Here is a 23,838-nt window from a genome sequence, read left to right as displayed (position 1 = left end):
GGGGGGAGTCAGGGAAACAGACTGAAAGCACATTTTGAGAATTGCACCTTCATTGAATTTTGAACTGTAATGGCTTGGCAAAACAATCCTGCCTGTATGCCAATAAACCTCCAGTGAATTAGGCAGGGAATGAGAGTGACAGAGGGGGAAGAGGAAGGAGGGAAGGAGGTAGAAAGAGGGCAACAGACAGAGAGGGAGACTGAATTAAGGAGGGAAGGAGATAATCAGAGTTATAAGCAGACACACGCAATATCTGAAGACGGGAAATGGAGAAAGAGAGGAACATACAACAGTGAGAGAGAGCAGAAGAAATACTGACAAGGCAGAAGCTGGAAGAGGAATGGAACAAAAGATAGACTTTGACCCAGAGACCTGCATTAGGCCATCTACAATGTAGAGGACATTACCATATATGTGGCAGAGAGAGAGAGACAGAGAGAGAGAAAGAGAGAGAGAGACAAAGAGAAAGAGAGAGCGCGAGAGAGAGATGCAAACATACACAGCATCACTAAGCAATCACAAGCATTTATTAGCCCTGCAGTAGTAAAAAGCTAAAAGAAGGGGGTTTGTTGTGAAAAGTAAGAGGGTTAAAAAAGCAAGCACTGCGTATAGGCAACCCGCTGCAGGCAGTATGTTATATTAACAGTGACACTAGCAGAGTAGAGTCTTAGAAACCCGATACAAACACACACACTTACAGTCACAAACACAGACAGTCACACGCGCACACACACGCAGAGCTGCAGTGGCCATGCTGGGACATTAGCGATGACATTGAGACCCAGACTAAACAGAGACAACAGAGACCAGAGTCTGTGGCCGGGAAGACATGCAGCAAGAGGGGGGGTGGAGGAATGAAGTAAAGAAAAAAAAAATAATGATGGGGGAGGAGAAGAAAAGGAGAGGAGAGAGGAGGGGGTTTTTGGAAAAGAAAAAAAGAGGAGGGGGGGGAAGAGGGGGGGGTAGTTGAAAGAAAAAAAAAAAAAAAAAAAAAAAAAAAAAAAAAAAAAAAAAAAAAATTTATAAAAAAAAATATTTTTTAAAAAGAAAAAAAAAAAAAAAAAAAAAAAAAAAAAGAAAAAAAAAAAAAATATGGGGAGAAAAATAGTGGATTAAAGAAGTAAGGAAAGGAAGGGAAGAACAAGCAAGGCAGTGGTGTAGGAGAGGGAGCAGGCATACAGTATGAAGGAATGACACTAGAGGTACAAGCCAAAACCACGAGTCATTCTGGTCATTAAGGAATCAACGTCAATTTGAAATGTAGGGTGAGTTTTTGTTTCACCATTGAAATATCAAAGAAAAGATTGATGCGGTTAACAACTTTATATAGATATACATAGAGAGAAGGTAACTAAAATAAAGTTAAATAAAGATAGAGAGTGATTATATAGTAATTAAGAAGATATTAAATTAAAATGGAATTGTGAATTAGATAAGGTGATGTTCAGGTAAAAAGTCTCAGAGGTGAGAGTTTCCAAAGATACTAAATTTAGGGGGAAATGTGTATAAAATAATGCACAAGACATCTCAAATATTTCCATTTAATGGAAGGGTGCAGCCATGAATATTTCACTCTGTGTAAACATCATTTACAGTATAAATGACGAGCTGGAACAAGCTAATACAGAATATATACTGTATGTGATACTGACGGACAGTTTGGAACAAGTTGTTTATTCAACTTTAACTTTAAAGCCACTTAAGTAGAAACAAGGGAAAAACTGTATGTTAAGTGGCTAACTTCTTTAGCACCTTGCTCATAACTCTTCGTACAATGCCACCCAACAACCAGCAAGCAAATCAGACTGACTTGTGGTTTTCATTGTAAAGTTGAACTCTTTATGTTTGGCAGATGGGAGGGGAAGAGAAGAACAGAGGGATAGGGGAGAGAGGGGAGAGAGAGATGTGGAGGGACAGAGGGAGAGACGAAGAAGGAAGGAAAAAGCTGGGAAGCCACCTGTCAGAAAGGGGGCCCCCAATGATTCTCGCAGCACTTCCTCCCCTTTCCTCCCCCCTTTCCCCCCTCCCTCCCCCCTGTCTCACCTGCGCCTCGTTCTCCTTTAGCAGCCTGCGCGCGCGTGCCCCCCCAGGGTCGTCGGTCACGTTCAGGATCACCACACTCTTCTTCTCCCAGCCGATGAACGAGCCGTCGGTCAGGCCCTCCACCACCGACAGAAAATCCTGATAGCCATGGTGACGCGTGGACACCACGGAAAAGGATGTCCAATCGTACTCCTCCAGCACCTCAAAGATGACCTCCAGTTGGAGGGCAGTAGAGGAGCTGAACTGGAGAAAGATGGAACCTGATTCCTGATTTGGGAAAGAAAGCAGCAGATTTGGTTTAAAATATCACTATAAAATCCATCCTCTGTTGTACTGTGTCTAAAATGCAGCTAGGATACAGTGAGTAAGTAACAGACAGCATTTTCACTACAAAGAACTACAACTCTCTGGACTGCTCCATCTTTATGCACAACATCAAGGCATCACGGGGCTTGACGTTTTTTTGGAGCAGCAGCCGCAGGGCTAAAACAGCTAGCACGAATTCTCCTATGACGTCCAGAAGGGAGTGTTTCTAAAATGTCTGTTCAGGGGATGGGAGGGGGTGAGGACTAGGCGAGGGTACATCTTCAAAGGAAGTTCATCAAAGTGCTACAATTTAATTCCTCAAGAGTAAATGGTTAAAACGTTATTTGTAAGCACAAATGCAACGCTTTTTGTTTCATTTCCCCCTCCCCCCCCCGTTTGGTGGTGAAGATCATGTGACATTAGTTTGTCTGGTGCGTACACACTTGCACACAAATGCACAGTACATACACATAAACACTTGTTCCCTCGTACACACACCCATGTCTGCTAATTGCCTCCCTCCCAGGAACATCAGAGGCAGAGCGACAGCCCCAGTTGGTGCCATTTACAGATCAAACACCGTAGAGTTTCAGCAGATCGGCGACCCTGACCTTCAACTTCCCCTCCGTCCCACCGGCACTTGCCCAAACCTTTTCTTCACAGAGAGGATGTGCGACATTGTGACATTGTAACTTGTTATGGCAATATAAGCAGCTCTCCCTTTATACTCCATTCATAGAGCTGTCAATCCATACTGCTTCAGTATACAGCACACACCTGATCAACATTGTTCCACTCGCATTTGGAGCTACACAATCACACGTCTGGGACATCTGCCCTCTTGTATTCCTCTGATTCTCTCCTCTCTCTCACACACATGCACACACATGCACACACACACACACACACACACACACACACACACACACACACACACACACACACACACACACACACACACACACACACACACACACACACACACACACACACACTCACAAGCTGCAAACACTTCCTCTTCACTCTCCCACCCCAATCCCAACCTCCCTCCTCCTACCTGTGGCATCCTCCCCAGCCCCGCTCCCCCTCCTACAGCCACTATGGGCAGTCCTGTTTGCGCAGAGACAAACTCCAGCATGGGGGCCAAAGGACCCCAGGCAGTGCGAGGGGGCCTCTCCTCTTCATAAACCAGACCCTGCAGGGGCCGCGCCGCCAGCAGCTCGCACAGCTGGGACAGCACCGTTTTAGGACTACTGTCATTCACCTGCGAGATGATAGAAGCAATGAAGAAAGGAGGAACAAAGATAGAGAGGGATAAAGACAGGGAGACAAATAGAGTTGACCAACTAGGGCAGCGTGTCTTGACTTTGTGCTATTCATATGGAAAGTGTCTGTAGTATGCATGACATGTCTGGCTAACAATACAAACTGTGGTCAAAGAGCAGAGCCAGACAGCCACTCATTCAGCAGGGCCCACATAACGGCAGCAGTGCGCTGCTCATTCAGCTCAAATAATGGGAGTGAGTATGAATAATGGATGGTCATTGTTATTCCCTTCCTTCAAGTAAGGCTGGATGAGCAGTAGGTAGAGGAGACAGTGTCCAACCTGTAGCCAGATGACGTTAGCAGAGCCCCACTGGGTGATCACACTCTCCCCCAGGGAGCTGTATACCCGGCCAAAGCCGGGGTAGAACACCCTTCCCCCAGGCCCCGCCACCGCAGCCTCAGCCTGCACCGTAGCACCGGCGTGGATCACGGCGATGTTTAAGTTCATCATGGCCCCTGCATCACGCTCCCGCGGGCTGGACCGGAGCAGGAGGTTGGGGGAGGCGTCCACCAGACCTGCCCACTCTGCCAGGACCAATAGGAGAGAGAGAGTAGGTATGGCGACCATGGCAACCTGCCGAGGGGGGAGGCAAATATATATTGCACGAAGAGAGGGTGCCTGTAAGAAAGAGAGACAGCAAAGAGTAGAAGAGAGAAGAATAAGGTGGAGAAGAAGAAGCAGGGGAAGAAGAGATCAAGTTAGACTCAGGTGTTGTTTTCTATAAGGTCCAGTACAGAGCACAGCAAATCAAAAGAGGAAAAAAAATAAGGTGTAGACAGAGGAGGAGGAAGAGAGAAAGACAGAAACTGATCAGAGATTGCATACAGACAAGATGGAGTAATGAATTCTGAATGCAATCATGGGGTAATAAAAGTTAGCTTTGGCTGGAGAAAATGCTGGACGAGGAATACGGAATGCAGAAGGGGAAAAAAACAATAGAGGGAAGGAAAAGAAAGCAAGACAGAGAGAAGATGAAATGGGTGCTATTTAGGCTGCAGGCTGAGAAGGAACAATATGAGGAAAAATAGAAACTGGCCGTTAGAGGGAAGGAGAGTGAGAGGGAGAGAGAGTTAATAGCAGACAGAGACAAAGATGGGGGCGGAGGTGGTTATTGTGCTGCATGAATGATAACAACAATTAAGATCACTGTAAACACGCTCACTCTCACACAGCTGCATCCACGCAGAGACACATTCATGCAAGCGTTTGAATATACACTCACACTCACAAGATAAATGCATAGCTACACTATGCCTGTAGAGCAGCTTAATGATAGAGAGATATGAGGGTTAATGCAGTGCGCACAATATATATGCACAAAAAACCACACGGAAAGATAATGACTACCTGGGAGATAGCAGGGTTAATATGTGAGCCACACACACACACAAAAACACACTACATCATTTTCAATTTACTTCTGGTGCCAACTGTGTCCTCCTTTGCTTTCTCCATTTCCTTCTCACTTTCTGCCTGCTCCCTCTCGTGCTCTGTCTTTTCATATTCCCCATCTCTTCTCCCTATTTTCATGGCTTCAGGTACCAAACACTATTGCGTTGATTAACAGGGCCCTGCTTACATAATATTCTCCCTAAAGTCACTCTTCCTCTCTGCGCCTCTATTTCCCCTCTCCTTCTCTCTATGTTTTTCACTCTGTCTTCATCCGACTCTCTTCTCTTTGTCATAGTCTGCTGATTCTCTGACCCTGATCAGTCTTTTGGATAGAAAAAAGCAGGTGGAGAAGAAAAAGTAACTGGAGGCATGAGAGAAAGGGAGCAAAGAAGGGAGGAAGCTGTGAAATGAGTAGAACAGAAAAGTACTGTAAATACAGGGCACATGACTTAAGATGGACTGAGTGATTGATTGAAGGAAGGAGGCCGGGTGGAAGAAAACGAGACAAGGAGAAAAGGAGGACAAAGTGTGGTGGGATGGTGGGAGGTGGCATAAAATATGTGAGGAGAGTAGCAGGAAAAGAAATATTGATTACTGGGATGTGTATACGTGTTTGGCCTAAACAAATACACTGCCAAACCTCCTGTTATGAGTGACAAACAGGGCTGTGGGTATATGTGTGGTGGTGTTTGGAGGTGGGGGGGGGGGCGACAGAGAAAGAAGGAGAGAGCGGTGGAATGAGATGGAATGAGAGAGCGAATGAGGGTGGTGGATAGTTTCGGGTAAGAAAAAGAGATGGAGGTGTAGAGAGATAGGGAGAGACAGACCTGTTAGGAGAGAGTGAAAAGAAGAATGTAATAATGATAATGATGAATAATAAAGGGGAGAGGGAAAAACAGGGATTTGTTGTTGTTTTTTGTTTTCTTTAAGGCGAGGAAGATGTGGCAGGAAAGAATGGGAAGGAAAGAGACGAAGAGAGAGAAAATGAGAGAGCCAAAGACGAAGGTGCAGGAATACGGTACATCATATCATTTGGTGGAGCTGTATACCACAGTGCAGAGCTCTGAGCCATTAACTGTTAGGCCTGTCACTGTATTTCACTCTCATGAGGTGTTTACGTTGCACTGCTCAACCAGCGTGCTCCATTCCATCACAGTGACCCTTGTTGGAAGTGTGAACACAGTGTATTCTCATATACAGTAAGCACTTTTCCTGCAGAGCGCAGTCTGCCTGTTATCGAACTGCCAACGTCTCACAGAGGCGCGCCATAATAAAGCAAAGCATATTATTATAATCAAATCCTCATCTAAATATATCTTACTATATAGTTCATTATGTGTTCCAATTCTGCAAACTGAATCAGTGAGGGGGCTCACAGTGAACACACACACACACACACACAGAAGGGTAAGGAGTGTGGGAGAGAGAAAGAGAGATTACTATTTCATTCGATTTGCTACCATAAATGAATCTTTTGTTAAAATGCAAATGTTCGCATTTTAGTATATTTTTTCCCCCTTCTAGCTTTAAAAAATGATCCTCTCCAGTCTTTAGAGCTGCTTCTAATTCAGTAGACTGTATTCTGCATATTTGGCAAGGGACTGCCTCCAACCCATGGAATGTTTAAATTGGCATCAAATAGTCGAAAGGTGATTAGATGTCTGTTTCGCTAAATGGGATTCAAGGTAAGAAATCAGTTAGTTATTGAGACATGAATAATCATTTCCTAAATTTGTGTGATTCATCAGGAACATTGCCAGGATTTGACCATCACATGATATTGTATTATTTGGATGATAATGTATTCATTTTGGTTATTTGGAACCAATCAGGACTGTGTTGGCACGATAAATATTGCAGTGTATTCTTTACTTGAATGTGACTGCACGGACTACAAAAGAAAAAAATATGGAATTTTTTGAGTACTTTCTTTGATGATTTCTTTAGACTTTAAAACTTTCATCATGGTGCATGCACCCTCAATCATCATTTGCTGTCTAAATCATCATATCAGCGTTTACACTAAAGTATTTGTATTGAACAATGTTGATCTCTCAATTTGCCAATCACTGTAATAAGCAGCTGACTGTATCTACAGTGTAATTATTTTTCCACTGAGCCTGTTTAGTTTGTTTTTTTAAAACAAAGAAAGTGGCATTTACAGCACCACAGAAGCTGGCGTACATGCCAGCGACTGTTAGAAGCAAACTAAAAACACCTTCAGGAATATTTACAGAGTACTTAAGAGCAGGAATATTCTCAGGCTGACATAGACAGCTAATCAAGAAGATGAGAGAAAAAAACATTCAGACAGGCAAGGCAGTCTCCCTTTTCTCTTCCAATATTGCCAGCCAGTACTTCACAATCATAACACATCTCATCATATGTCGGCTTAAATATTTCATAACACTGCATTATAGGCTCACTGTGATTGCATGTGATTGAATGAATGACTTCTTCACTGGTTAGAAAAATGTCAAAAAAGGGTTGCAGTTTTCAGTAGCTGAAGGCAACTCAACTTCTTTGAAAGTATATCCCCCTATAGAGGATTACAGTGAAGCCTATATTATTCCTGCAAACTCCAAAGAGACAAAAAAAAAAGTTGTATAGCCTCTAAACACAAAATGAAAAATTGATTATTGGTGTCAGTGTGATGGTAGAAGAACAATCACTGTGTTGTAGAGTATCAGATCCCCTCCTTCCCCTCAACTGTACACGCTACAGCTGCAGCGAGCGCCTGCGGTGACTCTGGAAGAGAGAGTCAGGAGAGAGGAGGGAACCGCTCGGGTAGAAGTCAGTTGCTGGCGTCCACGCCTCTCTGAGCCCCTCTCCCACTGAACTCCAATGGAGGCAGCGTGCCAGACCTTGTGCTGCATCGGATCTGCTGGGGGAAATGTGAATGGGGAAGGAGTCTGAAGTCTGGAGTGTGGAGTTGTGGAAGTGCAGTGCGTTGTGTTTACCCCACGTCGGGGCTCTGCTGCTTCATTCCATTCTGTCATGCAGAGTAATGGACCTGCTCCCTGCTGCCTATGGCACAGGCTGCACTGAATCAGCCCAGGCAGCTTTCAACAGCCAACACAAAACATCTGAAATATATGCAGGCTAATATATAGTCTACTGTACACCATTAGAAGAAAGTGCAGCGTCTCTGTGAGTCACTGTAAGTGCCTAGAATGAGAAACCCTCCCCTGAAGATGAAGACTCCATTTTTTTCTTTTCTTTTTTTTCCATTCGTCCACATTTAAGACCGCAGTGTGCTCGAGAACACTGCTGCATGTAGCCTTGGTAATTTCTTTGGGTCCATAGCTGTGCTATAGTAAAAGATAAGATGAAGTACCAGCACAGTGTGGTACCCACAGTGTGCATACATGTGAGTGTGCCAATGTCTGTTTGTGTGTGTGTGTGTGTGTGTGTGTGTGTGTGTGTGTGTGTGTGTGTGTGTGTGTGTGTGTGTCGTATGTTTTTTTTTTTTTTTTTGGGTAATATGGATGGCAGTGTGGGGGAGCGGAGGAATGAAGAGAAGAGTGCAGCTGGAGCTCAATGCTCCTCGTGTTAATTGGCCCATACTTCAATCACAGCCACTGGAGTGTGTCCTCTCTGACGGAACATATCCTCTCTCTCTCTTTCTCCCTTCCCCAATCTCTCTCTCTCTCACACTCTGTCCTGCTGCACTTGCTCACCCACTCATCCACTCGCTCCCATACTCTCACTTGACACACACACACACACACACACACACACACACACACACACACACACACACACACACACACACACACACACACACACACACACACACACACACACAAACACTCCTGTCTCACTCGGTCACTTGGTCTGTTTCACTTATTCATTAATTTTTTTCATTCAGTCAGTCACCTCACTCTGCACCATCTCAATTTCACCAACTCTCCTTTCCTCTCTCTTTCTCCATCTCCTCCCACAACTCCTTGCCTTTTTTTTCCTCCAGCCCTCCCCATTCTTTCCTTTCACATGTCTTTGTCCTGTACTTCTTTCACTCTCTACTTCCTCCCCTCCCTCACTTCCTCTCTTTCTCTCTCTTTGATCACTGTCGAGTACAAGAGCCACCAGGCAGGCGAGCGCCTCTTGTTCCCATTGTGCACAGTGAGCAGAGTGATCGGCGAGTAGCGCAGCGTGCAGCAGCAGGGTGTACAGTACTGTGTGTTTTTACTGCATGGCTGTAAACAGCAGTAGTAAAGCCTGCTGCTGCTGCTGCATCCCTCGGACTTGATAGCCGTGGCTATCATAAGCCATTCAAGTGACACAACGACGGGCCATCTATCAAACCCTGTGACACCAGGCCTTCACAGGGAAACCCAGAACATTATATTTGTAGGCTGATGACCAGATAAAAGCTAGTCGCTTTCATAAACGTTACACCATTTTTTTATATGAAACAGTTAAATTTGAGGGGCTAGCTGATATGGAAATACACTCTTATTTCTAGTATTCTGTTCAACAAATAAATACTGTAGAAGGTGTAAAATAAAGCTATACTGTGTTGTACCTCACATTCTGTAGCGTATCTACCTGCAAATGTAAAAGATTATATTTTATATAAAGTGTACTGTTACAGGATAGGGGGAAGTGAAATCTGCATTTGCTCTGCATGACACTCATTCCTAACTGGTATTCTCCATTCATCCTTTTGTAAATTTTGTAACCTTTTACAAGAACAAAATGAAACCTTAACATCCAGGTTTGTTTCTTCACCCCAAAAAAACAGCATTTTATTCTGACATTTCAAGATGTCCCTTTAATTTCCATGTGGTCGCACAAAACAGGCTCTCTAAAGTTCAGAGTATCTTGCCATTTAATTCAAATGTTTTTTTTTTTCCTGGGTTTGGATTAAACACTTCTGCCAAGAGACAGTGTCAATTAAATGGACTTCACTTCCGTACATTCAGGGGATAAATTTCATTACTTGAATGGGAGGACACTCCTTGTTTCTCTTCCCTCTATGGATTGATGGAAACGAGATGAAGCTGACCCTGTACGTTGCCACTGTGTAGCACTAACAATTCTCTGACCTCATTTTTTAACAAAAAAGAAAATGTCTTAGTCCTAACCACTGTGGTTTTTAAAACGCCAGACACAAAATCGCATAAATATTACTGAAATATGACATTGCCACATCTCATCTCTCTAACACATAGCATTCAGCTCAGGGTAGATATTTACCTAAGTGGAGAATGTGTAATTTTGCTTTAACCTTGCACATCTAGTAATCGCAATAATGGTTGAAAATAAACTAATATTACCTGAGAGAGAAATCAGCTGATTAAAATAAAGTCCTGTCAGTTGTTTCACTTTGCTTTGTAATACAGCCTTGGCATCTTGAATTATTCTCTTCAGTGTGTGCGTGTGTGTGCGTGTGTGTGTGTGTGTGTGTGTGTGTGTGTGTGTATTATCTTTCAACCCCCTGTTGTTCATTTAATCCCCAGGACATTGCAAGCTCACTATATTTATTATTTATTTTTGTTATACAGACTGCATAAACAACGTCAATTTGGGTATGAATGATGGGAAGAATTTCAATATTGTCTCTATTTTATCTTCTCTCTTCCTTACACACACACACACACACACACACACACACACACACACACACACACACACACACACACACACACACACCTATACATCCATTCAGAAGACATCAGCTACAAATGGTTTACTACCCTCATGAGTGTTCAGACATAAATATCAGTAAGGTCATATGCTTTCATGTGGAAAGGCCAGTGTCTGGGAATCTTGCATCAGGAATTCACATAACAGCATACAGGTATTAATTCAATAAGCCTAACTAGCCTATACTAACTTCACTTGAATGAATAAAAATGGTTTTATAAAGAGACTACATAGTTTGTATGCCCACTGCCAATGCTTGTATAATATAAGTACTTACTTTAAGGTCGGCCAAGGAGCAAGAATATTTCATTTCCCCACCTCAACACCTGACATCTAATACAGCTGGGAGCATAAGGACTGCAGCGCTGCTCCCTGGCCAGTCCCCTCTGCTCCAAAATTGGCTATAACCACATAATTTAGTGGATTATATAAATTGTTTTCTGTAATTGCTTTTCTTCCTGAATCCTCTGTCAAGATATCCTTACAATGCACGACCTGGGGGATTATCTTATTATGTTTGTTTTAAAAGGAATAATTTCTCACTGCTCAACCTTTTACAGGCATCCAGAAACTCTGAGGGCTTTGTATTTGGGGGAAAATAGCTTCAATATCACAGCGCTATTGCTGCAGTGCAATCATCTAAGAATAAACATGCATTCATGCTGTGTATCAACATAATGTACTGTACATTCATGTATTAAATCCTTGGCTGATTGTTGTTGTTAAAAAAAGCATTGAGATTGAAATCAGGAACAAATTGGATGAAAGATTTTGTGCAGATGGGATGAGACAGTATATAACTCTGGGAATATTTTGAATTTAGTGGAATTATGTTAAGGCACAGAACAAATACTCAGTTTTTTAACAATAACATTAAATTGAATATTTTCTCATTCCATCTCAAGCCAGTAGTCGCAACGCCACAGTGTTGCTCTACTTTGCTTGCACCAGCGCTTCCAATAATTCCCTCATTGATTGGCCAGACACTGGGATCACCTAGCCAGATCTAAATCAGTCACTAATTAAAAGAGCAAGATGAAAAGCAACCGACACAGCAGCCCTTCAGGACCTGTAAGGTGAACATTCTGTAACAACTGCAAACTAGGAAGCTGCTCAAGACTCTCAGCAGAAAAATCACCTAGCTCTGCATAGTAATGATTCACAATCTTAATCTGGGGATAAACAGATTAAACTGGTGTAGGAAACCTTCACTGATAACTATCGCGCCTTTGTACAAGGTCACAGCAGGTACACACACACACACACACACACACACACACACACACACACACACAATTGCACAAGCAGCTGGCATGTGCAGACTTTACACGTATGGAGGAATACAGTCACATTTACACATACGAACCCAAACATTTAACAACATTTAGAATAAGGGAGAAATGGTAAGCTAGTCCCTTTCAGTAGAAGGTGCCACATGTTGCTGAAGTCAAGCCGGATTCTGTCTGCTTAAAATCTAACGCTGCAATGTCACAATGTTGTGTAAAGGTTTCAACTGCGTTCACAGCACATCTGGCTCTGCCCCCGCTCATAAGCAAAGGTGTTAGAAACACTTCTGTCAGCCTATCCTTTAAACGGTGGTGGATCAGTTTGGCTCAGGAAATGCACTCGCGTGCAAGCAGAAGCCCAACAGGGGAAGAGGAATTTGAGGATTGAGACCAGTGGAGGTTTTTTTGCACCGCCTTAGATGATTCTCAAGAGTAAAAGGTGGTGAGAGGTTAGTGAAGGGAATGTCAGAAACCCACTGTGTTGTCTTCACACTGACAAATCTAGAAGCCCATTAATCCTGTGCTGTTTGTTTTGCAGCAATATCTGTCTTCCCCCCCTCCCCCCCCCAAGTCTTGACACATGAAGCAACAGTATCTCATCAGAGAGGTGTTCAGTCGACTAAGATGGCCATGACGGTTTTACATCATATTGTAATGAATGTAATTACGAGCTGCCGGGAGGGGGGAAGCATTCATGTCCTGAGATATCACAAATTTCTGACAGCTATAATTTTCTACTTGGTGAAAAGCACTAGTGTAAAAAGTGTAAAAAACAAAAATGGATGCATAGCCACCATCGCTGACAGTTACATCTAAATAAAATCCTATGTTAAAATCCTCTGAGAACCTCTGAGATCTTGGCCGACATTAGTGTCTTTCAGAGGCTCTGTTTCAAAGCTAGAGTGAAGACATTGGTATCATATGAAACTATACGACCTAAGGCTAGCTTGTCATGAAAAGGGGCTTATACAATGCTCCAAACTAAGGCTACATTTTGGCGAGGGAAGAACTGGCATTGCCATTTTCAAAGGGGTCCGTTGACCTGTCACCTTAGGATATCTGAATGAAGTGAGTAGCCATGAGTCTCCCCTTTACAAACATAATAACACTTTTTGCTAATCACATGCAGTTTGGCCAATAACCATGCAGTTTTTATCATGTAGTATAAGTGTGTTATTTTCACCTTTTCTAAAATGATGTATTTAAATATTTCTGCTACTGGGGTCTTGGAATTGCATTAATTAGGCATGAATGGAAAGCAGAGACTCTTGTGGATTCAATGAACCCAATTGTATTCATGTGAAATGATGTGAGTCCCCATAGTAGCCATTTCACCATTTTATTAAACTTGACCTCAGTGTATGAAATTACCTCTAGTGACCTCTAGGATAATCACAACCTCGTGAAACTTTACAAGCACAAACTAGAGACCTAGGGCATTCAGTGGATATTAGGCTTTTCTAGCTATATTAACAATAAACGATAAGCACTTTCCAGAACAGAAGTGTTCGTCATCCAATCACCGGAAAAATTAATTCTTGCAGAAATCTTTAAATGTCGAATGTTTTGATACTAAATCACAGCATTGATTTTTTTTTCTCAGGTCTTGGCGTCTTAAAATGTTTTTTGAAGGGATTTTTGACAATTATTATCAATTTTCGAGTGACCAAAAATGGTTACGTTTTGCACTAAATCTGTGTTACAAATGGTACCAGCCCAAAAATTGCTGCAACAATTTATAAGACATAATTAAGCATGGAGAGACCATCATATAATTCCATCATAATGTTCTTAGCCTTAATACACTCTAAACTTTCAAAATTGAGCCTGAGCCTAACAATGTTTATTACATATTTATGACTAGAACAACTTGACACAGTGGTGAGCTGCATCACAGCTTTCAGATGATGTATACGTATATGTGGCATATACTGTTGCCCTGCTATCTCCCCCTAAAGATCCCCTGTCCTACCCTAAAAAGACAAAAATGGTCTATGGTGGGTCGCAAAGGGTCAAGAAAAGCCCCTTGATTAACACATTAGAAGATTAATAAAACAATATAAATCAACATAAACTATACATCATTTGTTTACCTCTGGCTTACTTTTTTAATAAACCCACTAAATATATGTAGCAGAATAAACATAGATAATCTGGGCTTAATTTTATTTATCTGTCGCGACAGACCATCTTGGAATAATGTGTGAAGAACGCTCCCAAGTTGCAATGACGAGTGCTTTTCCTGTTCTTACCACTGAGCTAATATGATGAGTCAACATTATCATGTGTCTGAAATCACACAGAAGATCAAACACTCATGAATATGAATGCATACATACAGACTCAGAAAACAGTGCATCTTCACAAAGCGACACTACTGTGTAATTGGAACTGTAATCAGTAGACTTAATATTTTGGTATATGACAGAGCATCTAGTGCCAACAACTGATCTCTTTTGCTATTTCCCATACATGTGTAAGTGTCTTTTTCCCCAAAGCTGCAGGCTTTGCTAGAGAATATGCCACAGTTAACACTGAACAGATCACATAACAATCAACTTGATAAGCCCAATTAGCACCAGACCAAAGTTGGGGGTCATTTATTGGCTCATTCAAAAGAATTGATGGAAATTGCTCTTATATAATTAAAAAGAGAGCATTCACTCCTAATCACCTTTCAAGAGATAGAATAAAGAAAACTTCGATGCGAAATTTTTTTTCAATTTGAATGACAAAACATCACAACCTGAACTGAGAAGAAATTAAACCTGACCCTGAGTCGGAATGCCTGCATCCCAAGCATATTGCACATTTTGTTTTTTTCAGTGTCAAAAACCAGGATAGGATCTGCGAGACTCTTTCAAATCAAAAGGCCAGTTTTAGAAGCTGGAGCTATTTACATGCAGAGATGAAGCACATTAAAACCAAGCCCAGGAACATCAAACTATCTTCATCAGAGGCTTTCTTCCATCTCGGCACTGACGTTCCCTCTTCCCTCCTTGTCTTCCCCTCCTTGCTGTACTGTAGATAACACACTGTGCAAATTCCATTCAGGTGCAAACGCACATATTTGCATTTGTAACAGCTGTTTATGACAGAATTCCACATTCAAACTTGAAAGAAAATAGATCAAAGCTATTTTTATATGAAGTGATAAGGCAATAAAACAGGTTCAACTTTGCACCTGGTACATATCCGGCACAGTCACTGCCAGAACAAAGCCTGCTATAAATGCCAGTGCCTGGGTTCTCTGAGAAGAGAATGACAAAGGGTTTTAACAAAGCTGGCCATCATGCAGCGCAGGGAAGTCTCACAGATCAGGAGGCATGACCCAGGGTGACATGCAACATGGGCCGCATACATGGCTAACATAGTTTTTATGAATGCCCCCATTTCCTCTTTTTAATAACCACTTATGCTGTCATTTCCTGCCCCATCCATCATAGTGAAGGACCGCACCACACTGCTGCAAAACGCTGCGTACCGCAAAACATTCCTGCACATCTCTCCATCCGCCTTCATTATTTCTCTTCATCCTCTGTTCCTGTGTGTGTGTGTGTGTGTGTGTGTGTGTGTGTGTGTGTGTGTGTGTGTGTGTGTGTGTGTGTGTGTGTGTGTGTGTGTGTGTGTGTGCATGCACACTGAAATATACAGAGCAGTGTCTGTATGTGGATCCCATGGGCAAGATCCCAAGGTCCTTTCTCATCCAAAACTGCGACTGGTGATGTGTTTGTGTGCAATATGCTAGTCATTGTGTGCGTATTTTTGGGTTTGCTCTTGGTGTGTGTGTGTGTGTGTGTGTGTGTGTGTGTGTGTGTGTGTGTATCTGACTGCATACCCATGGGTATCTGCCTGAGTATACTTTCTGAGAGTGTGTGTGTGGCTGTGTATTGCATGCAGCCATGTGAAGCTATGTGCCTCCTAGCTGCCTCCAGACTTGTATTCCCAAAACAAGCCTCAGGGCTTTGGCTCAGGTTTGTGTTTGTGTGTATGTGTGTGTATGTGTGTGTGTGTGTGTGTGTGTGTGTGTGCATGCGCGCACACCTGTTTGATAGTTACTGTGTGCAAGCAGTGCACGCTAAATTCTCTCTCACTATTCTGTGCGTTCGTACCTGTCTGTGTGATTTTGTTTATGAACGTGTCTCTCTGCCAACCTGTCCATCTGTCTGTCTGCTGCCTTCTCCACCTGTTTGTTAAATGGCTTCCTGTCATTCCATCTTCAGTATGTCTTTGACTGTCTTTGCTAGCCCCCATCCACAGTTGGGCTGTAACTAGGCCGGGGGCGGCACCTCAGGGTTGCTAAACCACAGCAACTGCCATCTAAGTTAAAATAATCCCTCATATATGGAGTTCAGATGATATTATAGTTAAGTTTACACATTATGTTGTCAATTTCTTATTGTCATTTTATCTTTTATTTGACTAATGCTTTTATTGCTGAGCTGACCTGTTGTCTCGTTAAATACATTTCATTGTACTGTTGACCCTGTTTTAACCTACATATGACTAATAAAACATAAAACTTACTGTACCATATTTCATTCTGAAAAAGTGCTCTTTAATCAAATCCAAAGCATCACTTGTAACTCTCTTAGCAACTGGTTACTACTGTAATTCAGTATGTGAATGCAGCTCTTCTCTTTCTGAGAGACACACAACTCTGAAAACTTGTGGTGAACTGAGCTCCACAAATGATGCCCGGGTGTTTTCCCATCATGGAAGAAGATCATTTTTGTTTTTCTTCCAACTTGTCATAATGAAATACATCATAATGTCACTATTATATCTAATTAGTGGTCTGTACTTGGAGTTGTCACTGAAAGCTTGGCAGCTGTGACAGAATCAGCAGACATTTGCTGTACCTTCACCACAATTACCATGAAAGTTTTAGAGCTATTAAATATAACTATTGCTATATCCAACATTACTTTCTTAATTTTGCATGATTTTAACTTTAAATGTCACTACATGCAGTAAAGGAAGGAGTTCATGAGTCTTCTCTACTCTTACCTATCTGTATACGTATGTAGGGCTACAACTGACATTTTTTTCATTATCGATTAATCTGCAGATAATTTATCATTTAGTCATTGAAATGCAGTAGTGGAATGTAAATGTAAGAACATTTACTCAAGTACTGTACTGAAGTACAAATTTGATATACTTTACTCAAGTATTTTCTTTTCATGCCACTTTCTACTTCTACTCCGCTACATTTCAGAGGGAAATATTGTACTTTTTACTTCATACATTAATCTGACATCTTTAGTTACTAGTTACTTTACAAATTAAGATTTTGCACACAATATACATGGTTTATAAAATACAAAGTTATATTATAAATTAAACTACTCAACAATATATAGGCCTACAAGTAGAGCCGATTAGCCGATTAAACAAAGAACTGTTTGATCGTTTTCATTTTCTAAAATTTTAGGATTTTGCTGCATTGAGCACTTTTACTTTTAATACTTGAAGTACATTTTCCTGATAATACTTACTTAGTTTTACTTAAGTAACATTTTCAATGCAGGACTTTTACTTGTAACAGAGTATACAGTGTGGTATTAGTACTTTTACTTAAGTAAAGGATCTGAATACTTGAAATGTCAAAAATAGTAAACACATACTATCACAAATTTGCAGAGCCCAAGGTGATGTGTTCAAATGTCTTGTTTTGTCTTACCTATGGGATGGGAATTGAAAACGGGTTCTACATTATCCGATGCATCAGATTTGTATGCCTCTGAGCTTATCAATTTCTGTTATCGATGCTGACATGTCTTTCTGTCAAACGTCAAACTCATGCATCTACGCAGCTGGAAACTTGCAAAAAGAAGGAGACATGGCGGAGAAAAGGAAGCGGTCCAAAGTGTGGCTTCATTTCACGAAGAAAGATGACAAAAGTGCTGCTTGTAATGTCTGGAAAATTATCATTTTAACTAAGGATGTAAACACCAGCAATATGCTGAAACAGCTTTCTACACAACATGGGCTTAAATTCTAGAAATGCCATGTATTTGACACTCACTGCTTCACTGTCACTATTCTATGTTATAATAACATTAGAGCTACGCTTAGGAGTTTTTCTTTGACTAAGAAAACCTAAATGTGCACTGTTTTCATACTTAGAGATAACAAAACAGTTGAATTGACGCTGAATACCTGTTTAGGCCTACTTTTCTTCTACACAGATAATTGATCAGGAATAAATAAGGGAATCAATAAAGAATCTGACCTATAAGCAGAACTGATAATGGCATTGCAATAAATACAATTCAATCAATTCCTATCCCTAGTCCGACCAACAGTCCAAAGCCCAAATATATTCAGTTTAGAGTAAAAACAGAGAAGAGCAGAAACTCCTCACATTGGATTAGCTGGGTCAGAGAATATTTGGCACTTTTCTCACCGTTTTAGCTTGATAAAATGTCCGAAACGATTTATCGAATGTGAAAATAGTTGCTAATTATTTTTTTTGTTGATCAAGCAATCAACTAATCAACTAAAAGGTCTTATTCAGTTGACACACATCAGCAATCAATCATTACTGGCTTTGTCACCCAAGCAACCTTCTGAAAATACACTGAACTGAACTGTCTTTTAAACAGGCAGAATATACTGTCAACAGTTTGACAGTGTGAAACAGTATTGTATTAACTGAAAAAAGTTCAGTTTTAAGGCATAACTGTTGCCTTAAATAATGTATACTATCATTTCATGTTTGAAATCCTGCATCAACAACGTAATTTTATACATTAAATAAGACTATGGTGTGCCATCTAGACTTAAGCACAATTTAGTACTTAATTTTAGGGAAGAGTCAATCTGATAGTGTCCCCTGCTGATTTCAATGGAGGGCATTCTTTCCTGAAATTATAGGCTATGGGTTTATTTAATGAGCACAAGTCAGAGATGTTATTAGGGAAAATATATCCCCTTCAAGGATTTTATACAACATAATATTACATTCAAATAATTGATCCAAACATCCTATGTCACAAAACACCCCACTGCCACCACATGTACGGTATAAAATGTGTGTCTCGCCACCGCTCCAGGCCAAAGTGAATATGCAACACGTTCATCAACACAACCCGGAGTAGAGTCCAGAGAGGAACACCGGGAGAGGGGAGTACTGTAATCGCTCCAAAACACCAGCCTCTGATCTCGTTAAACACTAATTGATGTTCTATGTTAACGAGCTTTACCTTAATTAGTGGTATTAAAAAGAACACTGGGTGCAAAGTGAGGAAAGGGTGGGAGAGGGGTTTGGGTGGGCGGCAAAATTGAGGAAACTATCCACTAATGTTGCATCAAACGCATGATGAAAGGGGAGGCGGGAGAAAGAGAGGGGAAAAGGGAAAAGGAAACTGTGCAGAGGAAGTCACAGGTTGCATGGGGTGAGAGAAGAAACGGAAAGGATTGAGGCAAGAAGAAACAGGGGGATTGGCAGAAGAAAAGAGAGACAAGCGAGGGGGGGATTGAGCTAAGCTTGAAGGTTTTCTGTGCAAAAGTCAATGAATCAATGAGGTGAAATTGATGAAGAGCAGGGGGTTGGAGAAAACAAGCACACAAATGTTGACTCTATCCCTCTCATCTCGTCTCTTGTGCCTTCCAACCATGTCCCCCTCTGATATTCAATTCCAACCAACCCTCTCTTACTCTCCCCTTCGTTCTGCTGCTTTTTCCAATATCTCACCCAGCTCTCCCCTCATGCCTTCTCTCCACCCCCTCCTCCTCACACCTTCTCTCATCTCTCTTTCCCTCCACACACCTACTGTCTCTCTCATCACCTCTCCTCTTCCCTCCCCTCCCCACCTGTCTACCCCTACTCACAGCTGGTACAGTACAGAGATCTCTATGGGCAACTGTATGACAGAGAAGGGGGCTCTGCTGACACTGAAGGCAACACTTTACGGGCAGCAGTGCATGCAGCACGCTGCTGCAGTACGCCTGTGTGTAAATTTCACAGGGCTTGCGAGGGGAAATGATCAACGGAACAGAGCACGTCACCTGTGGGTGAGCTGATTGAAATGGATATCAGCTGGAGAATTCAGCTGGGAGAGACACCAAAACACCCCACAGAAATGGAAAAACAAACACATTAATTCCAATTTCCATCTGGATTAATGCAATTAGTGGCAACAGAGTGCAGGCCAATACATTTGATCTTGCACTCCCAATCACTGCAGCAAATCTGTAAGAGAAGCAACACTGTGCCTCTCCATTTTACAGGTCAACAGCATGATCTTCTCCCTTGGTGGTCTCTATGGTCCAAGGCTTTTATTTTCTTTTTCAGAGAAAAGGAGTGGTGGTGGTGGTGGCGGTTTGTGTTTGCACCTGTTATTCACTTTTCCTCTATATTTAAGTACTGCAAGGCAAAAAAAAAAGTTATTTCGGCACCCCCAGGGGTTGCAAATCTAGAAATCTACCTACAAAGTAAAATATCTCACTCACTCCTTCACCCAGCTGGAGAGCAAAAAAAACCCGCCTGTTCCAGCTGTCTGAGAGTGTTTGAGGCAAGTCAGCCCGTTGGGTAAGATTCCTCGGTGGCAACAGAGGGATAACTGTGTGCTACCATACGCCCAAATATTCAGCGTATCGGGATAAAAATAGATGAAGAGGAAAAACTGATCGGCAATCTTGCGGGCTTAGCGGTGGCTATAAGACGAGCAAGCAGACGCGCGCGCACGCACACACACACACACACACACACACACACACACACACACACACACACACACACACTCACACATACACCCAATCACACACACACACACACACACACACACACACACACACACACACACACACACACACACACACACACACACACACTCATAACATAACATTGACCACGCAGCCTGAGAAAATGAGCATCAACAGATATGATCACCTCAATTAATACATCCGCAGCAGAGTGAGGGGGAAACTGCAGCCAGCACCGGTGTTTAAAGACTTAAACGGAACACAAACTCTGTCTTTATTAATAATGCATAGAAAATTCCTGGCAGACAAAATCATAGCCTAAAGGTTTAGTCTATATTATTAATTGAACTACCGGTAATCTGTGAGTGTGTGTGTGTGTGTGTGTGTGTGTGTGTGTGTGTGTGTGTGTGTGTGTGTGTGTGTGTGTGTGTGTGTTTCATCGGAATATGTAGCCTGTGCCGACTGCTGTGAGGAACATATGCGTTAAGGGGCTAAGAGGGTTGTGAGTTTTCAGGCGCAGCAATGACAGAGGGGTCAAAGCCCCGTTGCGCCGGCCGTTTCTACCTCTCCATCCCCGGCCATCCATCTCACCATCAAAAGCGGCCGTACAGATGCCGACACCCGAGCTCCCTATTCCTGTCTCAATGACGCGCAGCACCCTCTCACTGCCCGAGCCGCAATTAATCTAAGCAGTAGGCTACGGAGTCTGTGTGCGGGGTGAAGCGCAGAAAAATGCCTCCGCACTGCAAATATCATTGGAAATAAATGTACTTACTGTTTTTCACCAGCCTTTCCCCCCTCTTTTCCTGCGTCCCTCCATCCTTTTTCACATCCTTCCTTTTTGAGGTATCCGTTTTGCGGGTGTCCCCCCCCACCACCACCGCCACCACACACGCACGCACACACACACACACACACACACACACACGCACACACGCACACGCTGGGAAAATATATATATCTAAATATATATATATGTTCTACATATATTCAATTTCTCCGATCTCTCTCTCTTTACCTCTCTCCCTCCCTCTCTCATCTCTCTCACACTCTCTCTCTCTCTCCCTCTCCCTCTTTCCCTGTTCTTTTGTTAAAATTCAGTATATGCGCCCCGTCACCTAGCAACCGTCAACCGCTCTCTCTCTCTCTCTCTCTCTCTCTCTCTCTCTCTCTCTCCCTCGTTTCCTCCCTCCCTCTCTCCATTACTGGCGACACGTGTTGAATGCTAAACTTAGCGGTCCGGAATAAAATTAATAAAGGGATGGACGCTCTATATCTCCCCCCTTCTCTGCCTCCCTCCCCCTCTCTCTCTCTCTTTCACTCTCACGCGTATCATACTGCAATATAAATATTTACTAGAACCACTCAGCCCTCTCATTGCCCCCCTCCCCTCCTCCTCCCTTGCGTCCCTCCGCATTTCCCCTCCCTCCCCTTCCTCCCCTCCATCCATCCATCCATCCATCCATCCATCCATCTCTGGCTCCCTCCCTCACCGTCCTGCCTTTTTCTCCTGCCTCCTATCGCCTCTTTCTGCTTCTCCAAGCAAAACGGAGGCGCCACACCAGCGTCTGTGGAACCACATGTGAGTGTCACCCTGCCCGGTGCGTCTTTGCATGGAGCGTGCATGCCAGTGTGTGTGTGTGTGTGTGTGTGTGTGTGTGTGTGTGTGTGTGTGTGTGTGTGTGTGTGTGTGTGTGTGTGCGCGCGTGTGCGTGCGCGTGCGTGCGAATGAGAAACTACAGTAGCATCAGTGACCATGTGTGAGCAGCTTGCAGAGAGTGGAGGAACATGCAGTATCATAACACCGCAGCTCAGTTAGTGAACTCCTTGTGTTTTAGCTGAAATGAAATATGTATAATTAAGTAACTTGTTTATAACCATTTGTTGAAGAGAAATGCTACAGTAGGCTGTGTTTATAATTCCATTTTATCCAAAAGTGAATCTCTGGGGGACGCAGACGGTGTAAAGTGCAATACATTTGGGATGTGCTGTTACCTTCCCTCAGTGATCTTTCCTTTTCTCTGTGTGTAAACTGGGATCAGCACTAATCGATGAGCAATAGTTAACCTCAGATCACCAGCATCAGTGCGCCAGTCGACTCAACATATCAACGTGACATTGTGACTTCGCGTAAACATACACGCCAAGTGGCGTGCTATCTGTACGCATTTTGAGCTATCCGCGTGTATGTCTACCGTATACAGCACGTTGCATTTTGAGCTATGCGTGTATGTCTACACCGTATTGAGAATGAGGACATACGTCATGGTAGGTTGCTGTCACGTGACAATTTGGGATGTGTCTGAGCCCACCCACCATTTTGGGATCCTTGCCAGGGGCAACAGTGTAAGAGCAACACAGAGACGGAGCAGGAAAGAGGGCTCGAGGAATTAGCATCACGGCGAACGGTTGGGTTTAGGAAACGTGACACGCTGGTTGAGTTTAGGAAAAGAATAATGGGTTTGGGTTTAGGAAAAGAAGAAAAATGGAAAGGAAACATTACACGCGGGACATGAAGGAAACATCACACGCGGGACGCGATCCCCGCTCTCCTGTGTTTTACCAATCCTCCACTCTCCTGGGTGAAAGTCCTATGTTTTACCCATCCTCCACCCCGACCAACCTCCCTACGTGGACTTTCGCCCTTTCATACAACTCGCTATGGTGTCAATTCACACGCAATCGCAAGGTAATGTAAGTCAATGTAGGCCAAACAGCGTTTATAAACATGCTAAAAAATGTGTATGCGTCTTGATAACACGCCAATAATGGCATACGAATTGGTGTGTCATACATCCGCCACTTCATGAGATCAGTCTGATAATCCACAGCACAAGCTATCAACAGTTGTCATAGTTTTCAGATTTTCTCGGTTGGAAGTAGTTCCAATAAAAACTCTTGACAGCAAGGCAGGGATGGATATCTCAAAACCTGGGCAAACTATCTGTATGGCTAAATATCAGTAGAGGTGAACTAGAACGTGTGTTTTTAGGGAGGAAATGTTGGTGAACTGACACTTTTATTATTTTTTATTATTTAATTTACTATAAAGCTGGATTCTACAGGTGAAATACATACACACGTGCACCCACAGTTATAACATGTAGGCTTCACATTGCA

General features: G+C 42.6%; 1 protein-coding gene across 2 annotated transcripts in view; it reads right to left on the bottom strand.

Moving 5' to 3' along the window:
* Positions 1-21,625, bottom strand: part of LOC120562649 (glutamate receptor ionotropic, NMDA 2D) — a 50,717-nt gene extending 29,092 nt beyond the window's left edge. Inside the window, exons 1-5 of one of the 2 annotated variants that reach the window (XM_039806475.1) lie at positions 21,494-21,625; positions 3,956-4,294; positions 3,407-3,613; positions 2,044-2,310; positions 48-92 (exon numbers count right to left, since the gene is read on the bottom strand). In XM_039806475.1, coding sequence (XP_039662409.1) covers positions 48-92; positions 2,044-2,310; positions 3,407-3,613; positions 3,956-4,243 — 807 coding nt within the window. In that variant the 5' untranslated portion in view covers positions 4,244-4,294; positions 21,494-21,625. The remainder of the gene's footprint in view (positions 1-47; positions 93-2,043; positions 2,311-3,406; positions 3,614-3,955; positions 4,295-21,493) is intronic. The other variant, XM_039806476.1, reaches the window with a different exon arrangement.
* Positions 21,626-23,838: the final 2,213 nt, after the last annotated feature.

Source organism: Perca fluviatilis, chromosome 7 (assembly GCF_010015445.1).
Source record: "Perca fluviatilis chromosome 7, GENO_Pfluv_1.0, whole genome shotgun sequence".
Classification (NCBI taxonomy): domain Eukaryota; kingdom Metazoa; phylum Chordata; class Actinopteri; order Perciformes; family Percidae; genus Perca; species Perca fluviatilis.
This window is presented reverse-complemented; position numbering and strand designations above follow the sequence as displayed.